General features: G+C 40.7%; 1 protein-coding gene across 1 annotated transcript in view; it reads right to left on the reverse strand.

Moving 5' to 3' along the window:
• The window catches only part of PLXNC1 (plexin C1), a 94012-nt gene that overhangs the window by 62164 nt on the left and 7256 nt on the right, over window positions 1-24592 (reverse strand). The window contains exons 2-7 of the mRNA XM_073327529.1: window positions 18744-18872; window positions 16416-16550; window positions 14544-14644; window positions 8212-8326; window positions 4959-5118; window positions 196-265 (exon numbers count right to left, since the gene is read on the reverse strand). Coding sequence (XP_073183630.1) covers window positions 196-265; window positions 4959-5118; window positions 8212-8326; window positions 14544-14644; window positions 16416-16550; window positions 18744-18872 — 710 coding nt within the window. The remainder of the gene's footprint in view (window positions 1-195; window positions 266-4958; window positions 5119-8211; window positions 8327-14543; window positions 14645-16415; window positions 16551-18743; window positions 18873-24592) is intronic.

Here is a 24592-nt window from a genome sequence, read left to right on the forward strand (position 1 = left end):
TCATTTGTTTTTAAAACAGACACCACATGAAAGCAGCTTTATAAAGCCACAAAAAAGAAGAGAGGATATAGGCCAGGAAAAAGATTTCTCGACCTCTGCTGAAGTGCATCCCCCTTTTTAAATACTTTTAAAAAACAACATGTAAACACCTCAGATACACAGCCCTTAGTCATCATATTTAGAAAACAAACTTACGTTTTCAACTGAAATGTTTCTGACAAATTCCGAGAATCAGAGATGAGTGTCACTTCAACAGCTGAAATATCTGAAAAAAAGATTATCTGTATTAGATGTACGTTGGTTACCCTGCTATAAGAAATAACTAAATATTCATTGACTTAATCTTAGCAGCCAACGTACATCAAGTTGCATCCTGGTTGGTATGTTTGTCCTTTCTCTCTCTCTCCCCTCACATACACACTTTTGCTTTATAGAAAAACAACCACAACAACAACATTTTGTCTTTCTACAGCACCTTTCATCCAAAATTCTCAAAACACTTTACACGCTTTCATGATTTAAGCTTGGCATCACCCCTGTGAGGTAGGAAAGTAATATTATCTTCATGCTAACAGATGAGGAAACTCCCCCACAACGAAAGTAAGTGACTTCCCCAAGATTACACAGCATGTCTGTGGCAAAACCAGAATTTCCCAACTTCCAGGCTTGTGCTTTAACCACTAGAAGGTGCTTCTCTTCACAAACAATACTTCCTTCTCTTTCTGTCTCAAACCCTTCTAAAGACTGTGCTATCTACATAGTAGCAATTTTTATCCTGTTTAAATATTTTATGACTACATGAGTTGATTTGCTATTATTTCAGCCAGTAATTACTATACCATAATTCATTGGCAGCTATGGAATGAAAGAATATCTTCCTCTCAATAAGCTGAATATCACACTCAAAAGCATAGCCAGACATTTGCCACTTAAGCTATAATGTGTGCTTTGCAACAGTCCCTTATATTTTTGTGAGTGTGTGTGCGTGCCCGCATGCACATGCATGCAGAATCAATAACTGCCCGAGCTCAAGTTACACCTACCCACCTACGTGTGTTAGCTGGTCAGGGTCAACCCTGGGATGAACACTGACTTTGGGACTACTCATAGGCTTAAGTACTTTGCCACAATGGGGCCAGAACGCCAGATTTTTAAAGGTATTTTAGTTGTTTAAAGATGCAGATAGGCACCTAGCAGGATTTGAAAATTCACACTAAGGCATATTGGCATCTTCAGGCACTTAGAAACCTTTAAAAATCTGGTCCATAGCACATAAAGTTAACAACACGCCTAAGTCACTGCATGATCAGAGACTTAATTGGTTATAATTCACCATTTATTGATAAGTGCTTGAATGGGGGGAGGGGAGAGAGACTGAGCAAAGGAAAGATATTCTGCTGCTTCTGGTGGAGTTTATGCCGTCTTTAAATACTAAAAACAAATTACTTTTATCCCTGGCTGATCAACTTGTTAGTGGAAAAACAGCTGTTGATTTCAGTATGAGCTGGACTGAGCCCAAGAAGAATGCATCAGATTGCACTGAGCAGTAGCTGTTTTCAAAGCATTTTCCCTGGTGAGATGATCACAAGAGTCTCGCAAAGGCCCTTTCTCACAAGATGAAGGCAACTTAATATCAGATAGCATGTACTTTTCAACATACACCCACGGTTCTATTAGTAACTGATTTGTAGCAGTAGTCATAACTGTAGTAAAATGACAGTAGCACCTGGAAGCTCTAGTTGAGTTCAGGACCCCATTTCTGCTAGGCATTATACAAACACAAAGTAAGCAACAGACCCTCCCCGCATAAAAAACGAGGGGGGAAGTGACAAATTCTACAACTGTGCTTACGTGGCTCATGGGAATGGGTCAATAATAGGCATATAGAAGTTCCTAATGTAATTATGACACTACTTGCATTTTTAAAAGTCCATTATTATGTATTTACAACAGACAGCTTAATGCCCTGGAGTCATCCTCTATTTTCCCAGCTGTCACACAGTTATGACAAAAGCTTTTTCCTTTTGTTTTTAACAATCAATATTATAAAAAGATGTCGACACACACAGAAATACATTTAAGTAACCGTTAGGGCTGTGAAGCCTGTGACTCCAGTGGGAGTTTTGCCTGAGCAATGACCGTAGGATGAGATTTTAAGACCCCGACACTGCGAGGAACTCCCAGTGGGAACAAGACTCCATCTGTGCAGAGCAAAATCAAGAATGTTCATAAATTAAAGCTGATGTTTCATTTATCCCTTTACATGGGAGTATTAAAAGAGGATCAGATCTATGCATACTTTTATGTATCTTTTGGGCTACAATACCTAGGAAAAGAGAAAAGGTTAATGCTAAAGAGTTTTATCTTCTACTTTAAATTTCCTTAACCTACTGTTTTTTGTCAAACTCTCAGTACTATTTAAAGACGTTTTATTTTTGTGTTCACTAATATAATTGCATCTTTGCCTTTCATTTGTTTTAGAGCTTTCTTTTCTTCTTTGGCACCAGCAGTTTCCGTATGCATCCACACAGATCCATGAAGCAATGCATAGGGAAAAAAAATTATGTTACTAATTGAACAGAAACTGGTGTCATGGATTACCTTCTGAGCTACTTTGGGACGGAATCCTTGAATTCCAGAAAGTGAATTCCAAATTTATAATAATTCACAATCTGATTCTAATACTTACACTCATCCAGTCAGAAAACATACCACATGACCTAACTGTCCAATCAGAATGATTCAGATTTCTAATACTCACAACTAACTGCTCATGAACAAAGTCATGGACTAAGAATTACTGCAGAATGATGCAGTGAATAACTCTGAATAATGAATGAAATAAAGAATAGATTTGTTCACAGTCTGTTTACTGTCTTTTTGCAGGCAATTCACAAACATAAAGAGGCAAAATTTATCAAATAAATTATTCTTTACAATTATCACTCAGCCAATCACCATTGAATCTTAAGTTTTTCTGTTATCTACAGTTGATAAACAATGTATTGTAAAAACACTGTTCACTAATGTTAAACTATAATTCAGATATACATACCCATTTTTTTCTCTCATTTCACACTGGCACAACAGTATTAAAAGCCAAATTCTGGTCTCCCACGTGAGAACAGAATTTGATTCTTAACCACTAATTCACATTCGTTTTCAACATCTCTTGCCAGTAGTCTCCAAACAAAGCTATTTTCCAAGAAAAAGTTAAGCGACTGTATGAGAAGGTATTAAACACCATATTTGACAATATAAACAAAATCAACCCTGCCCCTCAGTTCAATTCAGATTGAGGTCAATAGGCATTTCACCATGTCATTGAGGATAGAATTGAGCCCAAAGTAGGTATAATATTATAATCATGAATGTATGTGTGACAGAGGCTATCTTAGACAACACAGCAGGGGCTGGACCAAGTACTTCCAGAGCTAAAAGGTTGAACTAGTACAGGTTGAGCTAAAGAGACAAAGCTTCCCAGATGGTGGTTGAAAGAACTCAAATTCTCTGCAGATTGGCTCAGAAGGGGACCTCTAACATGTTCAGTAGAGGGTTCATATAAACAAAACTTGAATGAACAAGCACACTCTAATATGTTCAAATCACTTGCCAAAATAAGAATCAAGTGTTTTTCAAATGAAAAACCTCAATACAAAGCATGATCTACATCAGTGGTCACCCTGGAGCCTCTGCCAGTTGATAGCCATCTCCGGCCGCTAAAAGCCGGTGGCGCAGCAGGGCTCAGGTAGGCAGCCTGCCTTCCCTGCCCCACGCCACTCCTGGAAGCGGCTGGCTGCTGGCACATCTCTGTGGTCCCGTGGGATATGTGTGTGTGTGTGTGTGTGTGTGTGTGTGAGGCGGCTCCGTGTGCTGCCCCCGCCCCCAGCACTGTCCCTGCCCTGCGGGGGCAGCGCTTACAGGCGCAGGCAGTGCATAGAGACCCGCTCCCATCCCCCCAGGAGCCGCAGAGATATGACAGCAGCCAGCTGCTTCTGGGAGCAGTGTGGGGCCAAGGCAGGCAGGCAGCCGACCGGGAGCTGTCTGTGGTAAGCACCTCCCGGCTGGAGCCTGCACCTCGCACCCCCTCCTGCACCCTAAACCCCTGCCTGAGCCCGGAGTCCTCTCCTGCACCCAAACTCCCTCCCAGAGCCCGCACCCCTCACCCCCTCCTGCACCCCAATCCCCTCCCCCAGCCTGGAGCCCCCTCCTGTACCCAAACTCCCTCCCAGAGCCCGCACCCCGGACTGCACCCCAACCCCCTGCTCCAGCCCAGAGCCCCCTCCTGCACCCCAATCCCCTGCCCCAGCCCGGAGCCCCCTCCTGCACCCAAACTCCCTCCCAGAGCACACACCCCTCACCCCATCCTGCACCCCAACACTCCGCCCCAGCCTGGACACCCCACAGTTAAGAATGTTACACTGATTTGTGACAATCCCTGAAGGATTTTGGATCTATAAACCACAAATGACACTAACAAAAAGTAAAACTCATGAAATGTCCAGTGGATTCTATGAGATTAGGTACAATGTGACCATATGACCCCTGCACCCAAACTCCCTCCCAGAGCTTGCACCCCTCACTCCTGCACCCCAACCCCCTGCCCCAGGTTCAGCCTGGAGCCCACTCCCACACTCTGAACCTCTTGGCCCCAGCCCAGAGCCTGCACCCCCTCCCGCACCCCAACCCCCTGCCCCAGCCTGGTGAAAGTGAGTGAGGGTAGGGGAGAGCAAGAGACGGAGGATGGGGGGGAATGGAGTGAGCAGGGCGGGGCCTCAGAGAAGGAGCAGGGCAGATCCTGGGTTGATCTTAAATTCAAAAAGTGATCTTGTACGTAAAAAGGTTGGAGACCACTGATCTACATCTTATGCTCACTGGGCATGTATTCACTGTTGGTTTTAATCAGTTATGAAGGATAATGAATAAGTATTTAATATGTGGATGCTAAATAAACATACCCCTATTGATTAGTGTTGCATTATTTAGATTGCAGGAGCAGTTCATGATTTGTGACTCTTCCATTTTACAAAGTACTTGGTTGGTTTTTGTATCTTTCACAATACAAACAAAATGTCTTTTGGAGAGCGCTGAAACATCTCCAACTGCAGTCACAACAATCTAAAAAAAAAAAAAAGTAAAAATACAATTGATTACTTGCAATATTTATTAAATTGCCTTCCTGTCTTCACACAAGTTCAAACTATATGAAGTGCAGAGAAAAACTACCATGTCAGAAGCAGACAGATTCACCAGAGGTCTGTCAAAGGGAATTCCAAGCAGGGAAGGATACAAAAGAGATGTTGATGAGAGCTACTGCACTGACTTGTTAAAATCAGAGGTGTGTGAGTAGGTAGAAAAATTACTTTTGAATATTTTGATAACTGTTTAATTGAATTTTGCTTTGACAGTGTTATGCTCCTTTATATTGCCTTTTCAAAAATACAGGAACTCCTCACTTAAAGTCATCCCAGTTAACGTTGTTACGTTGCTGATCAATTAGGGAACATGCTCGTTTAAAGTTGTGCAGTGCTCCCTTCTAACGTCCTTTGGCAGCTGCCTGCTTTCTCCACTGCTTGCAGGAACCGCAGCCTGGTGCAGCTAGCTGATGGGGGCTTGGAACTAGGGTGGATCGGCAGTCCCTCTACCAGCTCCCTGCTCCCCTAAGTTCCCTATGCAGCAGCTGCCCAGCAGGCTGTCAATTGCTGGCAGTTCAGCTGTCCCTCCCCCACTGCCATGTGCTGCTCCTGCCCTCTGCCTTGGAGCTGCTCTCCAGAGCCTCCTGCTTGCTGTGCGGGGTGGAGGGGAAGAGGGGGGCTAATATCAGGGTGTCTCCCTCCCCCCTGCTCCTGCACCCCGCTTACCCCATCTTCCATAGAGCAGGGGGGACACATGACATTCCCGGAGGCAGCAGCTGAGGTGGGTCTCAGCTTGCTGATCTAATTAACAAGGCAGTGTATTTAAGACAGGGATCAGCATACTTAAAGGAGAAATGCACATCTCTCTCTCTCTCTCACACACACAGACACACACAGACAGAGGGTGTGTGTCTCTGTCTGCTATGCTGTCTCCCCTCCCTTCATTCCTTCTGCCTTGTAGAGTGTGAGGCTACATTAACTACGAGTTAATCTTTGAGGGCTAGTTGATCATTTAGCAGTAAGGCATTCCCTGGGAAATACCCTACCCTCCGACTTCACCACCACAACCAAGCTTCACAATCGTCATTGCTGTGTACCAGTATTAAATTGTTTGTTTAAAACTTATACTGTGTGTGTGTGTGTATATATATATAATATAATCTTTTGTCTGGTGAAAAACATTTCCCTGGAACCTAACCCCCCATTTACATTAATTCTTATGCGGAAACTGGATTCACTTAACATCGTTTCGGTTAAAGTCGCATTTTTCAGGAACATAACTACAACGTTAAGTGAGGAGTTCCTGTATTTGTGTCAGTCTGTATAAATGTTCATGGAAAGTTAACTTTTGGGTCTATATCCAAAATTCATTTAATTACAACATAAAATCTGTTTTGTACTACATTGGTTGCAAGTAATTTATAAATGTTAGCTCAAGCAATCAAGAAACAAAATGAATATCATACAAATTGGGTGGCCAACCAGAGCTCAAAAAGTGAATACTCAAAGCAATCTGTGGTGAACAGATAATGAGCAAATCCATAAACCGAAATTTGTTTGGAAGAAACCTCCAAACAATCTCAGATAGTGAGCAATTTAGTACAAAATGCAGTCTGTTCATGGACAATTCTCCAAAGGACAAAGGGGCTGTGTTTGCCCAACATATTAATCAATATGAATTGTTTACCCCACTCAAGTCAAGAATAATTGATCAGGTGATAGTGGTGGTGCTGACTGCAGGTGGGACACTTGTAGTGTTGGCACGAGCAGTAAGAGCGACACTGGCATCGGAATAAGCTATAAACCGCTTTAGGCCTCATGGTGTTTAGCACAAACATATTTCAATCTTTTTCTTATTGCCAGAAATATGTCACAAAAATGGAGGGAATATACAAAAGAGAAGCAAAAACAGTCATGCTGCTGGAGTGACTGATGTATGAGGAAAGATTAACAGAGGTAAAGATGAATAGGCTGGCAAAGAAACAACTAAGCTGGGGGACATGATACCAGCCTACAATGATTTAAAGGATGTGATCAACGAGGAGATAGAAGAATTATTTAAGAGGGTACAGAGGATATATCAATATAAAGGGATGAAATTAAGACCACTGAGACTGAACACCAGAAAAAAAAAATCTCAAAGTGAGATCTACTACAGAAGGAACAAAAGCTGCATCGGTATGCTTATAGAAAACTAGACTCCATAGTACATTTTTTTTTTTGTGCTAACAGGGGGACCCTTTTTGAACTCCTATAGAATTTTAAAAATAATTCTGTAGTGCATAGAGCACTGGGCTGGGACTCAGGAGACTTAGGCTCTATTCCCACTTTGACCATTGGCCTGCTGGTGACCTTGGGCAAGTCACTTCACCTCCCAGTGCCTCTGTTTCCCTGCATGGGGATATCAATGCTTATCTCTTTTGTAAAGCATTCAGGTCTACTGACAAAAAGCACTGTGTAAGAGCTAGGTATTAATATTATTATATCAATATTCATAAAATTCTGTAGGTCATTTAGAGCAATTTCTATAGAATCTTAATGATTTCATCCCTATTAAGTTCTCTGTGGGCTTCCATCTGTACATATATTCCATTTCTCATTCCTAGGATCCTGTGATGTTTTTTCTCTATTCATTTTCATCTCAATCCTTTGCAAACACCAGTGTCATGGTCTCAAAGATTATATTTGTGTTTGTGTGCATATGCTGCCTTGTTGTCTGACTTATAAAACCTGGAACCCAGTTAGTGCATTTCATAGATACTCTCTGGACAACATAAGTGATAAAGTCACAATATAATTAAATCACTCCCTTGGTCAGCATAATGAAGTACTGAGTCAGCACAATAAAGCAAGGCCTGATGACCCACCTTGTGGCTGAGAAGCAAAGAGGTATAAGGGGAGCATCTATCATATCTATAAATTCACCCAGTTAGAGTCTCCACTATATTTGACAGTTTTTGAGATGGATAGGTGCTGGTTTATGGACTGTAGTGACCAAAAGAGGAAAGTTACTGTAAGTGATGCAATAGCACATTTAAAATGACAAACAAATACACATACAACTGTTTTTACATACCTTGTTTCTACCAATGAGAAGTATCTGGATTGTCGGGCATTTACCAGCTTCATGTGAAATGTTAACCCAGTCCCTTGAGTTATTTGAATGTGAACAATTTCCTTTTAAAGTGCACCTAAAAAAAACAACCACACATACACACACAAAATTTCACTAGTCAATACTTCTTTATACTAGCTTCAGTACCAGATGCAGTGCTTTAATTTGTTCAGTATTTTACTGAATTTTAACAGGAACCCAGCTGCTACCATAAAAAGCTATAGGAAAACAGTCAGACAAATCTTCTAGTCGTATTTAGTATTTCAAAATAAATACACAGCACAATCATTTATGCATTTAGGCCCTGATTCAGCAAAGTATTCTGAAGTTAATGGGACTTTATTTAGAAATGCACTTACACATCTGAGTTAAGACGGTCTTAGGGGGCCTGGAGTCTGGTCCTGGCTAAGAACATAAGAATGGCCATATGGGGTCAGGCCAAAGGTCCATCCAGCCCAGTATCCTGTCTACCAACAGTGGCCAATGGCAGGTGGTGCCCCAGAAGGAGTGAGCCTAACAGGTAATGATCAGTGATCTCTCTCCTGCCATCCATCTTCACCCTCTGACAAACAGAGGCTAGGGACACCACTCCTTACCCATCCTGGCTAATTTCCCACTGACACTAATGGGCTTTGGGATCAGATCCCTGTCTCTGACAAGGTATAGCAAAATATATTTTGCTAGTATTAAAGTATAAATTAAATCAGAGGTGGGAGGGGTAGGCACATGAAGTTCAATTAATATCAAATTGTTGTAGAAAATATACACTGTAAATCAGACTGCACAGAAGTATGTTTGGACAGAAGACCGTGGAGCAACCAGGAACTTTTGAATTGTTTTAATAAAGCATTCATTTCCAGGAGGCAAATAATAACAAAACTATTCAAAACTGGTTTGTTTGAACCATGTGGAATGAAAAATATTAAGCCTCAATCCCGAAAACACGTACGTGTATGATTAATTTTACTTACATGGAACTACTCAAGAACCTACAATTAAGCATGTTTGGGGCTTTAATTAATAAAATTCCTGAAGTAACAGATCCTGACAGGGGATTCAATGGGATTTTTCAGGGTTCACTACATGAAAGCATGTTTAGACAAACACTGAATTATCCTAAAAGGAAAAATAAATAAAAGACTGAAGAACCCCCCCCCCACACACACACACACAAGATGCCTAAAAATCAAGATGTTGACAGCATGAACAGAGTCAAGCAAGTGGCCACTTTCTGTGTGCTCTAACTCAGGAAACTGAATTCCTGTTGTACCAGAAACTGCTGAGGCCCTCTTAGACAATGCTAAGATTCTAACCTTACTGCAAGAAATTAACAAGGTGGTTGACAAGGTTTCACTTGAACTAAATGGGACAAATTCAGCTCTCATATACACTCTTGCAACCACACTGACTTCAGTGGGATCACATAGGTGCACATGAAAACCCCCACTTTTTGAAATGCCCTTTCCTAGTTGCCTAACTTGACAAACACACTCAGCAGCTCACTCAGCAAAGTTCTATTTTCGGAGAATCGCAGTATATTTAATAGTTCACACGAAATATTACAGAATGCATAGAGGCAGTCAAGAAATCAAACAGTACTTACAAATGCAAACCATGCACCCCAGAATTCAGAGAGTGTCAGAAAAACACCCAGCCATATTTATAAAGGTACAGCAAGCACCACACAAATTCTAGTGGCAGGGAAAGCCTCAGGCACAGCAGTATTTATTATTCTGCAGCAGGCACAAGGGAATAGATGCCAGCAGGCAAAAACCAAAACAATACATACTTTAAACTATAGAAGAGAGACACTCTCTCAAGACAGCAAGAGAGAACACTAATGTGGCTAACCATAAAAGGGAATCTTTAAAGACTCCCACAAATGCATAGCTCTACACTGGGCTCCTGTAATAGCCCTGGTGTCAGGTTGTTCAAACTCAGCAGACAGCCACTCCACCTTGCCCCTCCGTCCTGGTGGCAGTTTTTCTCGCTTTGCCTCACATATATAATGCCTATACAACATGCAGCTATAACCACTGGGATGTTTTCCTCGCTGAGATCTAATCTAGTGAATAAAACAACAGTAACCCTTCAATCTACCAAAGAACATTCCACCATCATTCTGCACCTACTGAGTCTGTAGTTAAATCTTTCCTTGGGGATGTCAAGGTGGCCGGTGTACGGCTTCATGAAGCAGGGAAACAAGTTGTAGGCTAGGTCCCCCAGAATCACTACTGGCATTTCCACATCACCAAAGGTAATCCGCTGGTCAGGATAGAATATCCCTGAATTCAGCTCTCTCAGACGTTCTGTGTTCTTAAAGATGAGAGCATCATGCACCTTCCCTTACCAGCCTGCATTGATTTCAGTGAAGCAGCCCTGGTGATCCACTAGCACTTGCATTAGCATAGAAAAATAGCCCTTTCTGTTGGTGTACTTACTAGTAAGGTAGGCTGGTGCCAAAATAGGGATATAATTTCCATTTATCACCTCGCCACAGTTCAGGAATTCTATGGTTTCAGATCCATCCACTATTTCTTGCACATTGCCAAGAATCATAGTCCTGCATAGCCTCACACACTTGCACAACAATGGCCTCCACTGTGGATTTTCCAACTCCAAAACGATTTCTCACTGAACAGTAGCAATCTGATATTGCAAGTTTCCAGAGAATGATCACCACACTCTTCTCTACTCTTGGTGCACCTCTCATTCTGGTGTCCCTGCACTGGAGGGCTGGAGCGAGCTCGGCACAGAGATCCAGGAACGTAGCCTTTTGCATCTTAAAGTTCTGTAGTCACTGCTCATCATCCCATACCTGCATTACGATGCAATCCCACTAGTCAGTGCTTGTCTCTTGGGCCCAGAAGTGGTGCTCCACCGTCTGCAGCTGCTCATGAACACCAACAACAACCTGGAATTTTTCTTTTGCTACGTCCATCAACAAACTCTCCTCAGACACATCATCATCTTCCTCATCTTGGTTGTTGCAGTACTTCCTGAAGGTCAGCATTCTGTATTTGCAACAGTCATGAGACTAGTGCTGAGCGCTGAGGGCTCCCTGCTTGTGTCAGAGACAGCAGAGACTAAAAGTACCACACAAGTTTGTGGCATTTTAAAATAAATGTTATAAAAATTATGGGACATGGAAGGTACTATGGAACGGAGAAACTTGCATGCTGGGAACTTGACACCTAGCTTCCCAAAATGCCTGGCGAATCATTACTATCCCACAAAACACTGAGAAAATGTCCCAAAAGGCAGTGACTCAGGTGGGGGTGCATGGCCCACTGGGATACCTACCCCTGGTGCACCACACTACATAAACACAAGCACTCCTGGTGAGTACACACAGCACCAACACAAGCAGCCAAATATACTCAGAAACTTTGGCAACTGTACATTGACATAACTTGCAATGACAGAAGTTTTTAGTGGAGACATGGCCTTAGCCCATAATGTATAAATAATAAATTGGGATCTAACAAATCCACATTATTTTGGATCCACTGGGTACTTAGAAGTGGCTACTGGTATCTGGCAGACAGCAGCTATCAGCATTCAGATTCAGAAAATTACTAGGGAGGGAAAGAGCTATGTACTAGGAGTAAGCAGGTGAGGGTATCTGGAGCTCAGTCATGATGGAGGCAGAGAGCTGGGACTGGATCAGTGGCACTGTACATGAGGGAGCTGGGAGGACACAAAGAAATTGATGAGAATGACTGGGAATCTTGAAGATGGGAGCAAGTTTAGAAGGACAGAATCTGGCAATGGCTGAGAGCAGGTGGCAGATTTGACAGAGTTGAGGTGGCATGGTCCAGTTTAAGTATTTGTAATTAATTTCAGAATGAGATTTGCAAAATGCATGGATTTGAGTACAGACAGATGCAGAATTGAGAATTTGTCACATCTTTACCAGCAAGCAAAATATTTATTCTGTTAAAGATCCCTTTTCACAATGTGCATCACTTCATTCATAGATCATGATGAGCAGTGTATCTAGATGTACAGATTCATTACTGTATGAGAAAGTCAATAAAGGACCTTCACCTAGTTTACCACTGTGTTAACCAAAATGCCTTTTTGGTTTACTGTACTTCATCTCTTTATTGTCTTGCTGCAATATGATGGTTTCATGGTGCAAAATCACAGCCCTTTCTGAAGAAATGTGACCTGATTTCAAAAGTTCTGATCAACTCATTTCCCACTGAAGTCAAGGGGAGCTGCAAATGAGCAGTATATTTGAAAATTAAGCTGCTCTTCAATAAGAAAAATAACACAGATGTGCTGTATTCTTTTCCTATGTGAAATGCATAAAAAACATTAGCACCTCCAATTGGATTCATTCCAACATACTTCAGTTAAGCACAGATTTACATGTGGAAATTAAATACAGATCCAGATGAAACACTCTATTCTGTTATTAAAAGTTTTGACAGACTGAAGGGAAAAGAAGGGGAATGTATGCACTAGCCCTTATCTGATGAAAAAGTAGAAAAAAAAATTTTTGTTTCATGTATACGGGTGTGACAAGATGTACACATTTTCATATCAGAACAGCACCATTTCAATCAATACTGATGATTTTATCACTTTAACATCAGGAGATGATAAGTTTTATTCAAATAAAGGAAAAGTGTATCTAAGACAAACATTTATCATTAAGTAAAGAGCAGATAAGGATAAATTATTGTACACAGAACAAGTTGTGCACTGCCCTTTTATCTGCTGACAACACCAAGTGTACTTCCAGCACATGATAAAGATGTACTACAGAGTATATTGTTTTTAGTGTATACGTAGAAACTTAAATAAAAACATTTGTTAAAAACATCTCCACCTCTTTTTCTAAAAATTCACTTTTCATCCTCAATTTGCAAAAAACAAATCCATTAATATTGAAAAATCGTGTGGGTGTTAAGTAGCTCTCATCTGTAAACGTCTCATATAGAAAATCTGAAACCTGAAAAGCTCAATAAGGGTAATATAAATAACAAAATAACATAAAAACATAGGAACAGTTATGCTGGGTTAGACCAATGGCCCATCTAGCCCACTACCCTGTCTTCTGAGAGTGGCCCATCTCAGATGCTGCATGGGCAATGAACAGAACAGGGCAAATACTGAGTGATCCATTCCCTGTTGTCCAGTCACAACTTCTGGCAATCAAAGATTAAAGGACACCGAGAGCCTGGGGTTGCATCCCTGACCATCTTGGCTAATAGCCATTGACGTATCTATCCTCCATACTGATGGACCTATCCTCCATTAACAACATAGTTTTGGTGGAACGTCTGTTCTGGGCCAGCAGAAGACAACTTGGACAAAACAAATTAAAAGATACTAGATTACTTTCCATCAATATCCGCCTAGGCCTACACAGAAAAGTGGGTCTTCAACAGCAGTCTGTTAACATCAACGTAAAACAAACCAGATGGGATTAAAATGTACAGCAGTCTGCCAAACCTGCCCATGCAGCTTCAAACAGAGCAACAAAACTAATGGCAAAAATGGGAGATGCTTAGAAAGTTGTTCCCTACTGACCTAGAAGAAAATCTTCCTAATATTTTGCATAGAGAATCAGGCAAGAATTCGAATACAATGAACCCTAATTGCTGAAGGAGATTCAGGACTTTATTTATATTTTCACATACAAAATATGCCTAGCATTAAAAAGAGGGTCTCTGGATACCTGTTCACGATTTAATACAACAAAATTTTTTTAAAACAGAAGAATTCACTCTTCTCACCAGTCCTACATAAATTTCATAGGGAGACCCTAAATATCCAGAGGTTAACACAGCCCTTGGAAGGCGTGGAGCCCCTTCTCATGTGACAGTAAACGTCATATATTTATAGCAAGAGGGATTCATAAAAATTCCCATATATCTGAAGACACACTTCGGGCTTGTCTACTCTTGAAACACTGCTGTGGCACAGCGGCGTTGCTGCAGCTGAGCCACTGTAGCATTTCAGTGCAGACATTACCTACGCCAATGGAAGGGGTTCTCCTGTTGGTGTAGGATGGTAATCCACCTCCCCAAGAGGTGGTATCTAGGTTGACAGAAGAATTTTTCTGTCACCCTAGCACTGACTACACGGGGGAGGGTAAGGCTGGTTTGGCTATGTCTCTTGGGGTCTGAATTTTTCACACCCCTAAGAGACATAGCTATACCAATATACATTCCTAGGGTAGATCAGGCCTAAGTATATTCTGAATACAGCCCTGAATTATTAGAAATTAACATTTAATTATATGTTTTTGTCTAAAAGTCTAAACTACCAGACAATACCTTTTGCTTAAAGAACACCATCCACAGTGTGGATCCTTTGCAGATAAACATTCTTTACAGGAACCATATTTATTGCAGTTTGCAACCTGTATTCTTCTCACCTAAAAATACAGAAAGCAATAACTTATGCTGAACAGTACTAGCTCTGCTCAAAAAGGGCAAAAGGGGTAGGGGATCCAAAGGTATTTTAATGTTTATACTAATCAGCAAACTAACATCAGTACAAAGTTTGCCCTGAGTTTATTTCATGAACCTCATAAAATGAATGTTTATTCTTTGCCTTTAAACAAATCTACAGCAAGAAAGTGATATACTTAAAAAAATATCCACTGGATATCTATGGAGTTTCCTCATTAGATAACTCGTAAAGTAAAGTACATTTTAGTCTGGAAAACTAGCTATTAGGTTCTAACTTCTGAAAAATCCCATGCTACCATAAGTGGATACAGGAGAAATACTGGAGTAGCACAGCGAATTATGTATAATAGAAAGGGATATGTTTATGATGAATCTTCTAGTTTAGCAGAGAATGGATTTGTGCCTCTTCAAAATCAAATTCTTAAATGGTGCAATGAATGTGCATCTAAAAATGCATGTGCAAAAAATGCATCTGTGCATGTAAGTAGATATTTGCATGTATGCATTGGGTAAACTGGTACAAATGCATGGAATTATGAAACATGCATACAAAATTCCATTTCAGTGTGCAAAAACAGGTTATTGTGGATACATGTATATTTGAAAATTTGTCTCTAATATTCCAATTAACCATTCTCAAAATGAAATAATTGAAATGAAAACTATGAACATTATTTATAAATACTAAACATTTTCCTGATTCAAAAGATTTGCTTATAAATTGTATTGCAGACATTAAGATTGTTTGTTTTGTTTATTGTGGTTTTGCTCAGACCCTCGATCAACTCTTATTCCAAATATATACAATGGAACCCAATTTATTTGAAGGTCTGTGAAATAATTCGGGGTTCAGATCATTAGGGGAATTTACTAATAAATTTAAAAGTCTGTACTCAGGATCAGAAGTCTCCTTTTATAAAAGATCTTGCTAAGCCCCAAGCAAGGTTTTGGAGAGGTATTTATTCTTAAATGTTTCTCCATAGTAATTTGCTCTTCCAACAAGACTAAAGAACATCAAGCTCTTTCTTCTAAAGATCTATACCTATTTTTAGAACAGTAAACTTTTGCACTTTGAGATTCTCCACCCTTGAAAGTCAAGGGGTGTCTATAACAATTTGTAATTGTTCTGCTAGATTTTAGGGTAAAAATATGATTTTCACTGGCACTGAAGAGACTTTATCTTAAGGGAAGGCATAAAGGTCATGGGTGAAATCCTGCCCCACCAAAATGAATGGCAGTTTTGCCATTGACTTCAATAAGGCCAGGATTTCAAACCCATATCTTGAGTTAACATAATTCAGTAGTATAGACTGCAAAGCCTGCTACCAAACTCCGCACATTATAGAGAACTAGCCTGCTGGCTCAAAGCTTTGTTCCCACAGAGTTAATGAGACCTGTTCATCAGCAGGTCTTCTATGCAGCTTGAGTTCAATCCTGACTGGTTCCAAACACTTTAGTCTCGATCCAGCAAAACACTTAATCACATGCTTAACTTTAATCATATGAGTACTCCCTCAATGGGAGCACATAAAAGTCAGCCTATTATGAGCTCTGCAGGTCTAAAGCCAAACTTTGGGGGATGCAGACAAGCTTTGGTTAACTGCAGTTTGGATAATTAATAAGGTTTGATTGTAATTCAGATGAAAAGTTCTACTTACACAATGACAGAAAACTTATTAAAGTCTTCAAGATAGCAGTTAATCATTTAATCATTTTATCTAGTATTGTACCAACCTCGTTAGCAAATGACAGATATATGTAGTCACTATCCACTGGGTCAAGTACAAGTTTGGGGAAAACAGAAGATTCTTCTTCAATTTCATACAAAATTTCAGGGCAGTTCGGTTCCATGTTGTTGTTAAGAATAACCTAAAAACATGAGATGTAAAATTATCCACTAAACCCCCTGATTAACAAGAAGACAGTTAATATTTTAATCATAAATCCTTTCCATGCTCCGACAGTGGCTACATCATTAGACCACTTAGAAGACTTATTGTGACCTGATTTCTTTAGAAATGTGTCTGGTTCTCATAATGCAGAAAGTTGGAGGACAAGAACATCAGATCATATCTTCTGTAGCACAGAAACTAGATATATTTTGTACTGAATTTGGATCTTGGAGTAGGGTAGGTAATGTAATTTTTATCAGTATTAAGTCACTAACTGACATCAACATCAAACGAGGAGGAAAAGATATACACATACTATATGAAGTGTGTAACAATTTCTATCGGTAGAGTGGAGGGTGAAGGGGTCCACAATACGATCTAAGGTCTAAGATGTAGACCAGTGGTTCCCAAACTTTTCACATTGGGCCACTCCTTACCCCTGCCCATGCTCAGGAGACATGGTCGGGAAACTGGGGCTGAGTCGTGGCTCCCGGGGGAAGGAGGGCGCAGATAGGGATAAAGGAGCCAAGGCTGGGGCCAGAGTTGCAGCTGGGCTGGGAGCCAGGGCCGGGAGCAGAGCCGTGGTCAGGCAGCAGTTGGGGCTGGCAGCACGGGCTGCATGCGGAGTTGTGGCCAGGCCAGGGACTGAGGCTGAGGGCAGAACCAGGGGGAGAGTCTTAGCCAGCATCCGGGACTGCAGCTGGGAGTGGGGCCAGAGCAGAGCTGGGGGCAGAGCACGGCTGGGTGGTCCTGCCGCCCCCCCCCCCCCCCCGAATGTTCCATCACACCGCTGTAGTGGGGTGCACCCCAGTTTGGGGACAACTAACGTAGACAGATCTTATGCCTTTTTCTTCTCTCAGAAGATGGAGAGTGGCCCCTACCCTGCTTCATGGCAGAGGTTCAGCCCCCTAAATCCATGGGTACTCCCACAGGCAAAGAATATCTGGGTAGAGGCTCCATGTTTCTACACTGCCACCCAAATCCCAATACTCCCTGCAGCCCCTTGACAGTACAGCTCTTGTGTGAGTAATGCTGTAAGGGACTTGGCTCCTTGTACCTCTGCTTCCCAGGACCACCCATCAAGGGGGAGTTTCCACAGCATGAAAAGGAACCTACAAAAGTTATTGCTGACTCCGTCTCCAGTCACAGGAGTTGCTTTGCCCTGGAGCTTTTGGGGTTGATGAGAGGATGCTTGTGAGTTGCTATTCCTCTTCCATATCTCACCCAACCCAAATCCACAGGTTTCTATGCCTCTCCTCTCCCAAAAGTAAAAGGAGTAGGGGATCCAAAGATATTTTAATGTTTATACTAATCAGCAAACTAACATCAGTACAAAATTTGCCCTGAGTTTATTTCTTATTTCCACAAACAAGGCTAAGCAATGGAGACGTGTTCATGGTCTCCACTGAACTATAGAAACATGAAAGCATTCAGTTTTATTTAATTATCAAAAATTGGTTTCCAGCTCCCTGGAAACAAACAGGAGAAAGTTTTTCATGGTGTATTCTACTCTACTCCAGCTGTCTGCTTACTAAAAACAGAAAGAGTCATCCTTTGCAGTGTAGACAGGAAATGCACTGTTACAGAACGCTGGAAAAAAAAAATCTCAAATAAAAGAGAGTTGCCTCCCAGGTTTGACAGTGAGATAGGAAACATTTCATTTCTAAGTTTTTGATTCAGAACGGGCAAAGGTCAACTACTCAGCAGCCTTAGTAAAATGAGTCTGGTCTTGGTTCCTAATGGACAGATAACCACAAGACACAGAAAAGTTGTTTTTTAAAAACAGCTAGAGAAATGTAATAATAGTTGGTCTCCACTGGTAAACACAGACTAACTAAATGTGGTACAAACAATAAATTAAGGACTATAGATATTATTTAATTAGTGAACTATATTTGTGGATTTTAAGCAGGACATTTAATCTCATCTGGATGTTATTTTGTTCTCTGTGTTCCTCTGTCACCAAGAGACTGTAAACCAATAATTGCACATTTGAATGTTTAAAAAGTGAAAGTAACAATACTGCAGTTCTTTAAAATGCAAACAAAACAGAATATAGAGATATCCAGGTGATGATGTTAGTTTACAATATAATGTATACAATGGAACACAGGAAACATTTACTCATTAAAACACATTGATTAGGAAAAATATCCCACATTCCACTAACCTTCAGTAACTGTCCATCTCTTGTTCCCAAAAACAAAACTGTCTTGTTCAAAACTACAGTAGCATAAACAGCTGATAAATCAGAGTGAATCAAGGTGGGTGACTTTTTGACTGGTGATAACAGTTTTTGCTGAAAATCAGACAAGAGCAGAACATGTGACAAAATTATTCAACAATACTGTAAAATACAACTAAAAAAAAAAAAGAAGAATTCCTGGGAAGCCGCTCAGTGCCCTCCCCTTATGGACCACAATTTTTGGAGGTATTTCTATTTTCAACAGGGTTATACTCAACACAATATACTCTTGGAAATGTACAGAGAGATGTGACAGTCCTTTTGTCAATCTGTTTAGCTATGCAAATATAAGTACTAAATAATTACTAACATAAATGGGGAGGGAAAGAAAGAATCAAAGCAGATACAGCCATTTGTTCCTTGATTCACTGTGGATATCTATCCAGATACGAAGCCTGTTATTGGTACTACTTCTCTGGCCAATTGTCTACATGTACACCCCCACTGTACCATATTGCAAAGCCGCTCTGCTGTTATAAAGTCTATAATGTCCAGATCTACTATAAATTACTGGCTCCCACTCCATGTAATCCTCAGTGTACCTTCATCTGGGTCCATGGAACCCTGCTTCAGACCTGAAATATTTTCAGAAGCCTCTTTTAATAAATGCAGTTACCCAGGATACAGCAGGTATAGATTCAAACAAATAGGTGGTGTTGTTTTTTCTCTTGCCAAAAAATGAAGTGCTTCACCCTTCCTTTTTTGGTTTCCTGCTTTGCAGTAAAGGAAGCTGAATCTTATAGAACATATTGCTAGACCATAAGAACTAGAAAGTGCCATACAATTTGTGACATTGTAGGCATTAAATACAGTTTATTCCCTTGCTTTCCCCTCCATCATAACTCTGTTACACATAAAATTAAAGTTTCCGTATTTAATTTAGATCAAGTAACAGTCTTCATGATAAAAATATAATAACTAAATGCTATAAGAAAAATTAAAAAACTCTGCGAAGATGTAACTATGACATATTATTATAGACATATTTTAATAACAAATTAATTTATTAACAGGCTGGGCCAAAATACTGGTGTAAGATTTACACTACAGAGACAAAAAAGTGTTTGACCCACTATGTCTAAACAAAATGTATCTGTGGGAATTTCAATTCCAAGCATCACCCACAATTCTTTGTTGAAGCTGAGTTGTAAAACTATATTAATTTATGGAAATACCTGGGCAACTGCAGCATAAGAAAACATAGGGCAATATCACTTTAGAAAATTATTTTTATATCATGCAAAAAAATGGACAATTTATTATTAATCGTATTATATAGGACCCTCCAAAGACCCCAACCAAGATGAGGGCTCCATTGTGCTACATGCTTTAGAAACACATAGTCAGAGACATGCCCTGTCCGAAACGGCTTACAATCTAAAACCGCAAACCTGGACATTGTTCCTCACAGGCAGATCCCTACACCTGTAAGGAGCTTCATCAAAGTCAGGAACCTAACTAGCTCCCTTGGAAGATCTGGTCATAGACACAGGATGGGAGACAGGAAGCATTATCCTCCCCATGTTACAACTGGGGATTTTAGAAAAATGACACGACTTCCCACGTTCCCACAGAGTGAACCTGTGACAGAGCACGCCAAATCCAGTGACAAGGCCATCATTCAACAGAAAGAGAATATGTTTCTGCAATGTAAATCCACTCTCAATTAAAATATTTTCCTATAACTTAAATTAGTTACTTTCAATTAGTTTGTAGAAAGCGCATTTGAAAAAAAAAACTTGATTAACTTTGATTATTTAAAAAATATATATCTTTTTTCAAGGGGTTGCAAAACACAGAGGGATTGTGATGCAGGACCCTGCTTAAAGCACTCTCATGGCGGCGTGTTAATGTTGCTGCCCCTTTTGCGCCCCCCCATCGGTGGCCTTGCTGGGTCCCTGGTGGCAGGGCCGCCGATGAGGGGGTGCAAAACGGGCAGTGACATTAACACGCTGCTGCTGATGGGGGCGGGGGAGCGGGGAAAAGAAGTAGCTTCCCCAAGCCCTTTAAATCGCCATTGGAGCCCCAGGCGGCATGGGCCAGGCAGCGCAGATGGGCTGGCTGGGGGACGCTGACCCCGAGCCCCGCCCCTTCCAGGGGCAGGGGAACGGGGGGCAGAGCTGGCCCTGTATCAGTAAGAGCTTAATTTTACTTTCACTCCTGGCAGGAGTGAAAGGAAGACAAGCTACTCAAGGCGTCTTGCAGAAGCTGCACAGTTAGACCCTGGAAGGAAGGAGGAGCCACCTAGACATTGAAACAGTATGGTGACTGAGTTTTATTTTAACTTATATACTAGTAGATGAGCAGTGCCATTCTTTAGCATCCTCTCTTTCTGACTGAAGAAGCAACCCTAACAAGTCTGAGAAAACATCACCCCAATTCTCCTCGCTAGATGGAGGGGTGCTATAACGTTAAGCTTAGATGGCTGGTGAAAGGGGGAACTGGTTTGGTGGGCCATCAGAACAAAAAAATTGCCTTAACTCTTTTACAACCTATTTCCTATCTGTCCCCTCCCTTTGGGGAGCAGCTGCTGTTCCTTTCATCCTTCTCATCCTTTTTTCACACGCATTTAGTTTTTTAACCAACCCTTTCACTTATTCCACTGGGACTAAATGGGTTATGGCAGTGCAGGGTCTTCCCAGGCTTTTCCTTTCTTAAGAAAACCAATCTTGATTCAGCCCTAAAAATGTATTTACAGTTGGAGCTTCCTCTATGCTTCATTAGTCATACTTCTCCTCCCTTCCATGTTTCTGTGTTCCAGAACACTTCTGTGACATAGGGCCAGAAAGGGTTACACAACTAGTAGGCTAACTGATCCAGATTCAACATATTAGGAGACAATGATTGTGTTTGAGGTTGACAGTGTAACCAAATGGTTCCTGTCTATCGCTGTATTCTGTTAATTCAGAGATCAAAAGGAGATGTTAATATTTAGGTAAACTGTGAATGTTGTAATATCATTGACTTTATTTCGCTTTGAAGTTTGTGGAATCTACCTGTAAATGGCGGGAGCTGGGCAATTGCCTTTTATTAATCCATTCAGCTAATCACCGGTGGTTCTTAGGACATAGGATGTACCTTCAAAGCCACTATTGTTCACCCAAGGACTGCACGCTGTCAAGAGGCTGCTAGATAACTATAAAAAGAACTCTAGGGCCCTGATCCTATCATCTCACATCTGCTTAAACTTCATCAGGGGAAGTTTGAATTGCGAGACTGAGGTCCCCAGCTCCAAACTGGGTCACCCTGACATTGGACTATAACTTATAGAACTAATTCTGAAATAACTTTTTACAACTCTGAAGCTCACCATCTCTACTATGAACTGACCGTAGAACTTTACTCATATCTGTATGTATAATGATCTTTTAACCCGTACTCACTCTCATTCCTTTTTTAATAAATTTTAGCTGAGTTAATAAGAATTGGCTGTAAGTGTGTATTTGGGTAAGATCTGAAATATTCATTGACCTGATAGCACTTTTTATATATGACAAACAAGGTTTTCAGTAATCCTCATCATATTTGACTTGGCTGTCTGGCGGGGAGCTCAAGGCTGGGTTGCTTTAAGGGAACTGTATTTCTGGCTTCTGGGTAACCAGTAAGGTATTGTAGAAGCTTTTCTGTTGCTGGATCGGTGAATCTAAGTATTAGAATAACCATCAGTTTTGGGGATTGTCTGCCCCATTCTTTGCAGTTTGCCCTAATTGAGCAATCTCAGTGTGGCCCCCCTAGGGCCCCGGTCACAACTTCTAAGATCCATAAGAACACAAGAAATGTACCAAGAAAAGACCATCCTGTCCAACATGGTTGCTCTTTCCAGTTCTCAAATCCCACTCTTCTGCTTTATTCTACACTCCTCAATCTCCTTCAATTTCACAAATAAACCCAGATGTCTCCTGGATTAATTTAGACTGTGTTACAACCACCTCATCTTGTAATGTATCCTGTTTATGACCCTTTGCATGAAATTACTTATACATGTTCTATAATTTACATCTAGATTTCTTCCACCTTGAGCACAGCTGTGACTGCTAAATTCATGCTTCTATGTTCTGTCTTGATTTTATTTAAATGTTTTAGAGTGCAAGCTCCTTGGGGAAAGGACTGTGTTTTCCTGTTTGTACAGCTCCGAACTTACTGCAGCTGCTCACTAAGTAAAGATACAAAGCCAGATCCTTAGCTGGTGTAAATGGACACAGCTCTACTAACTTCACTTGAACTGCACCTATTTACACCAACTGAGGATCTGGCCCATCACTCTTCATTCCTTTCTGGCCCTGCCATGTGTAGAAAAATAGGCCCTATTTTATTTTTGCCATATATCAAGCAGGTAGTAAGTAGACTCTCTCCTTTAGTATATTCATTCCCTTGCAATAATTAGTTAGCAACCGCTTTCCACCTAGGACAGTCACAGATAAATCTCAGAATAGAGTTTCTTGCCTAAGCTAAATTGATTCTGATAATTCATCTAGAATATTCATAGCTGAGACTCTAAAATATCTCTAAAGCATTGCTACCATGCAGATTCCCTCAAAATAACATGAAATGCAGCAATCTGATCAGGACACAGAGCACATGAGAAATGTGTAGCAAATATTTGTGCAATGGCCTAACTTTGTTTTTTTATTGAGTATAGATTTTGGAACTGTGTTCTCCCCTGCTAACTTAACCATCCTCTGATCTACACATGATTCCAAGGAAGCTAATCTCTTCTTCAACGGCTCCCTACCCGTCTCTCAAAAGTTTCAAGCAAAAATACTTGGTCAAGCCAGATGACGCAAGGCAACTCTTAGCTGGGAACTGATTATTGGAGAATTTACAAGATTCCTGTGGCTTAATTCCCCATACTGAACAAAGACATTTTTAGAACTCATTCCTGTTGGACACAAAGATTTAATCAGTAATTACCTATGACAACCTCAAGTGACATATACTGGCTATGGAAGCCTATACTCTTGTCACAGCAAACGTAACACTAATGGTCTAGCAATGTACTTTGGATGACTAGACTACTGCAAAATTAATTACACTAAACAGTATTTTGAAAGCCTTAAATCTTTTCTTAAAAGAGTTTGACTCCTTGAGGGCCAGTTATAACAAAATTTAAATACTTAGTGTCTGTAAATTAATGGACCAAATTCTCTGCTGGGGTAATTGGGTCCAGCTCTATTGACTTCCATACTTTGACTTCAACAGAGCTGTGCCAATTTACACCAGCTAAGAATCTGGCCCAAGGTTTTTAATCATGCTTGATGAATAATGGACCACACACTACACAATCTACCTACTCATTTCTTATGAACATATGGGCAAAAGTACCAACATCATATTGTTACAACTCTTTAGTGATATGACATAACAGAGAGCAGACCAGCAAAAAGCTCTTTTCTTTCAGTAGCCATTTAGATCTTAATATTTCATAACAGAAGCATCTTAATGTAGCAAATGCTCCTCTTCACCATGTGGACACATGCCGAACTCAGAATTTTAGAATTTTCCCTATAATGCTCCTGAGTCTTTTTGTTTTGCAACTGCTGACCTCAGTTACAGGTTCTTAAATGTGAGGAGATAACATTCTAAACCACTCTCTCTATTTACAGAGTCATGTATGCTAATGTATGATGCACAAAATCCTAATCTCTCGGCAGGGTGTGATATTCCAGTAGTTCCCACAGGGCAGGCCCAAAGCCCATTGAAAGGAAAGACTCCCATTGACTTCAAAGGTCATTGGAACAGGTATTCCTCATGTATTTTAGCCATGGAGCTTCCAT

This window comes from Lepidochelys kempii, chromosome 1 (assembly GCF_965140285.1).
Source record: "Lepidochelys kempii isolate rLepKem1 chromosome 1, rLepKem1.hap1, whole genome shotgun sequence".
NCBI lineage: Eukaryota > Metazoa > Chordata > Testudines > Cheloniidae > Lepidochelys > Lepidochelys kempii.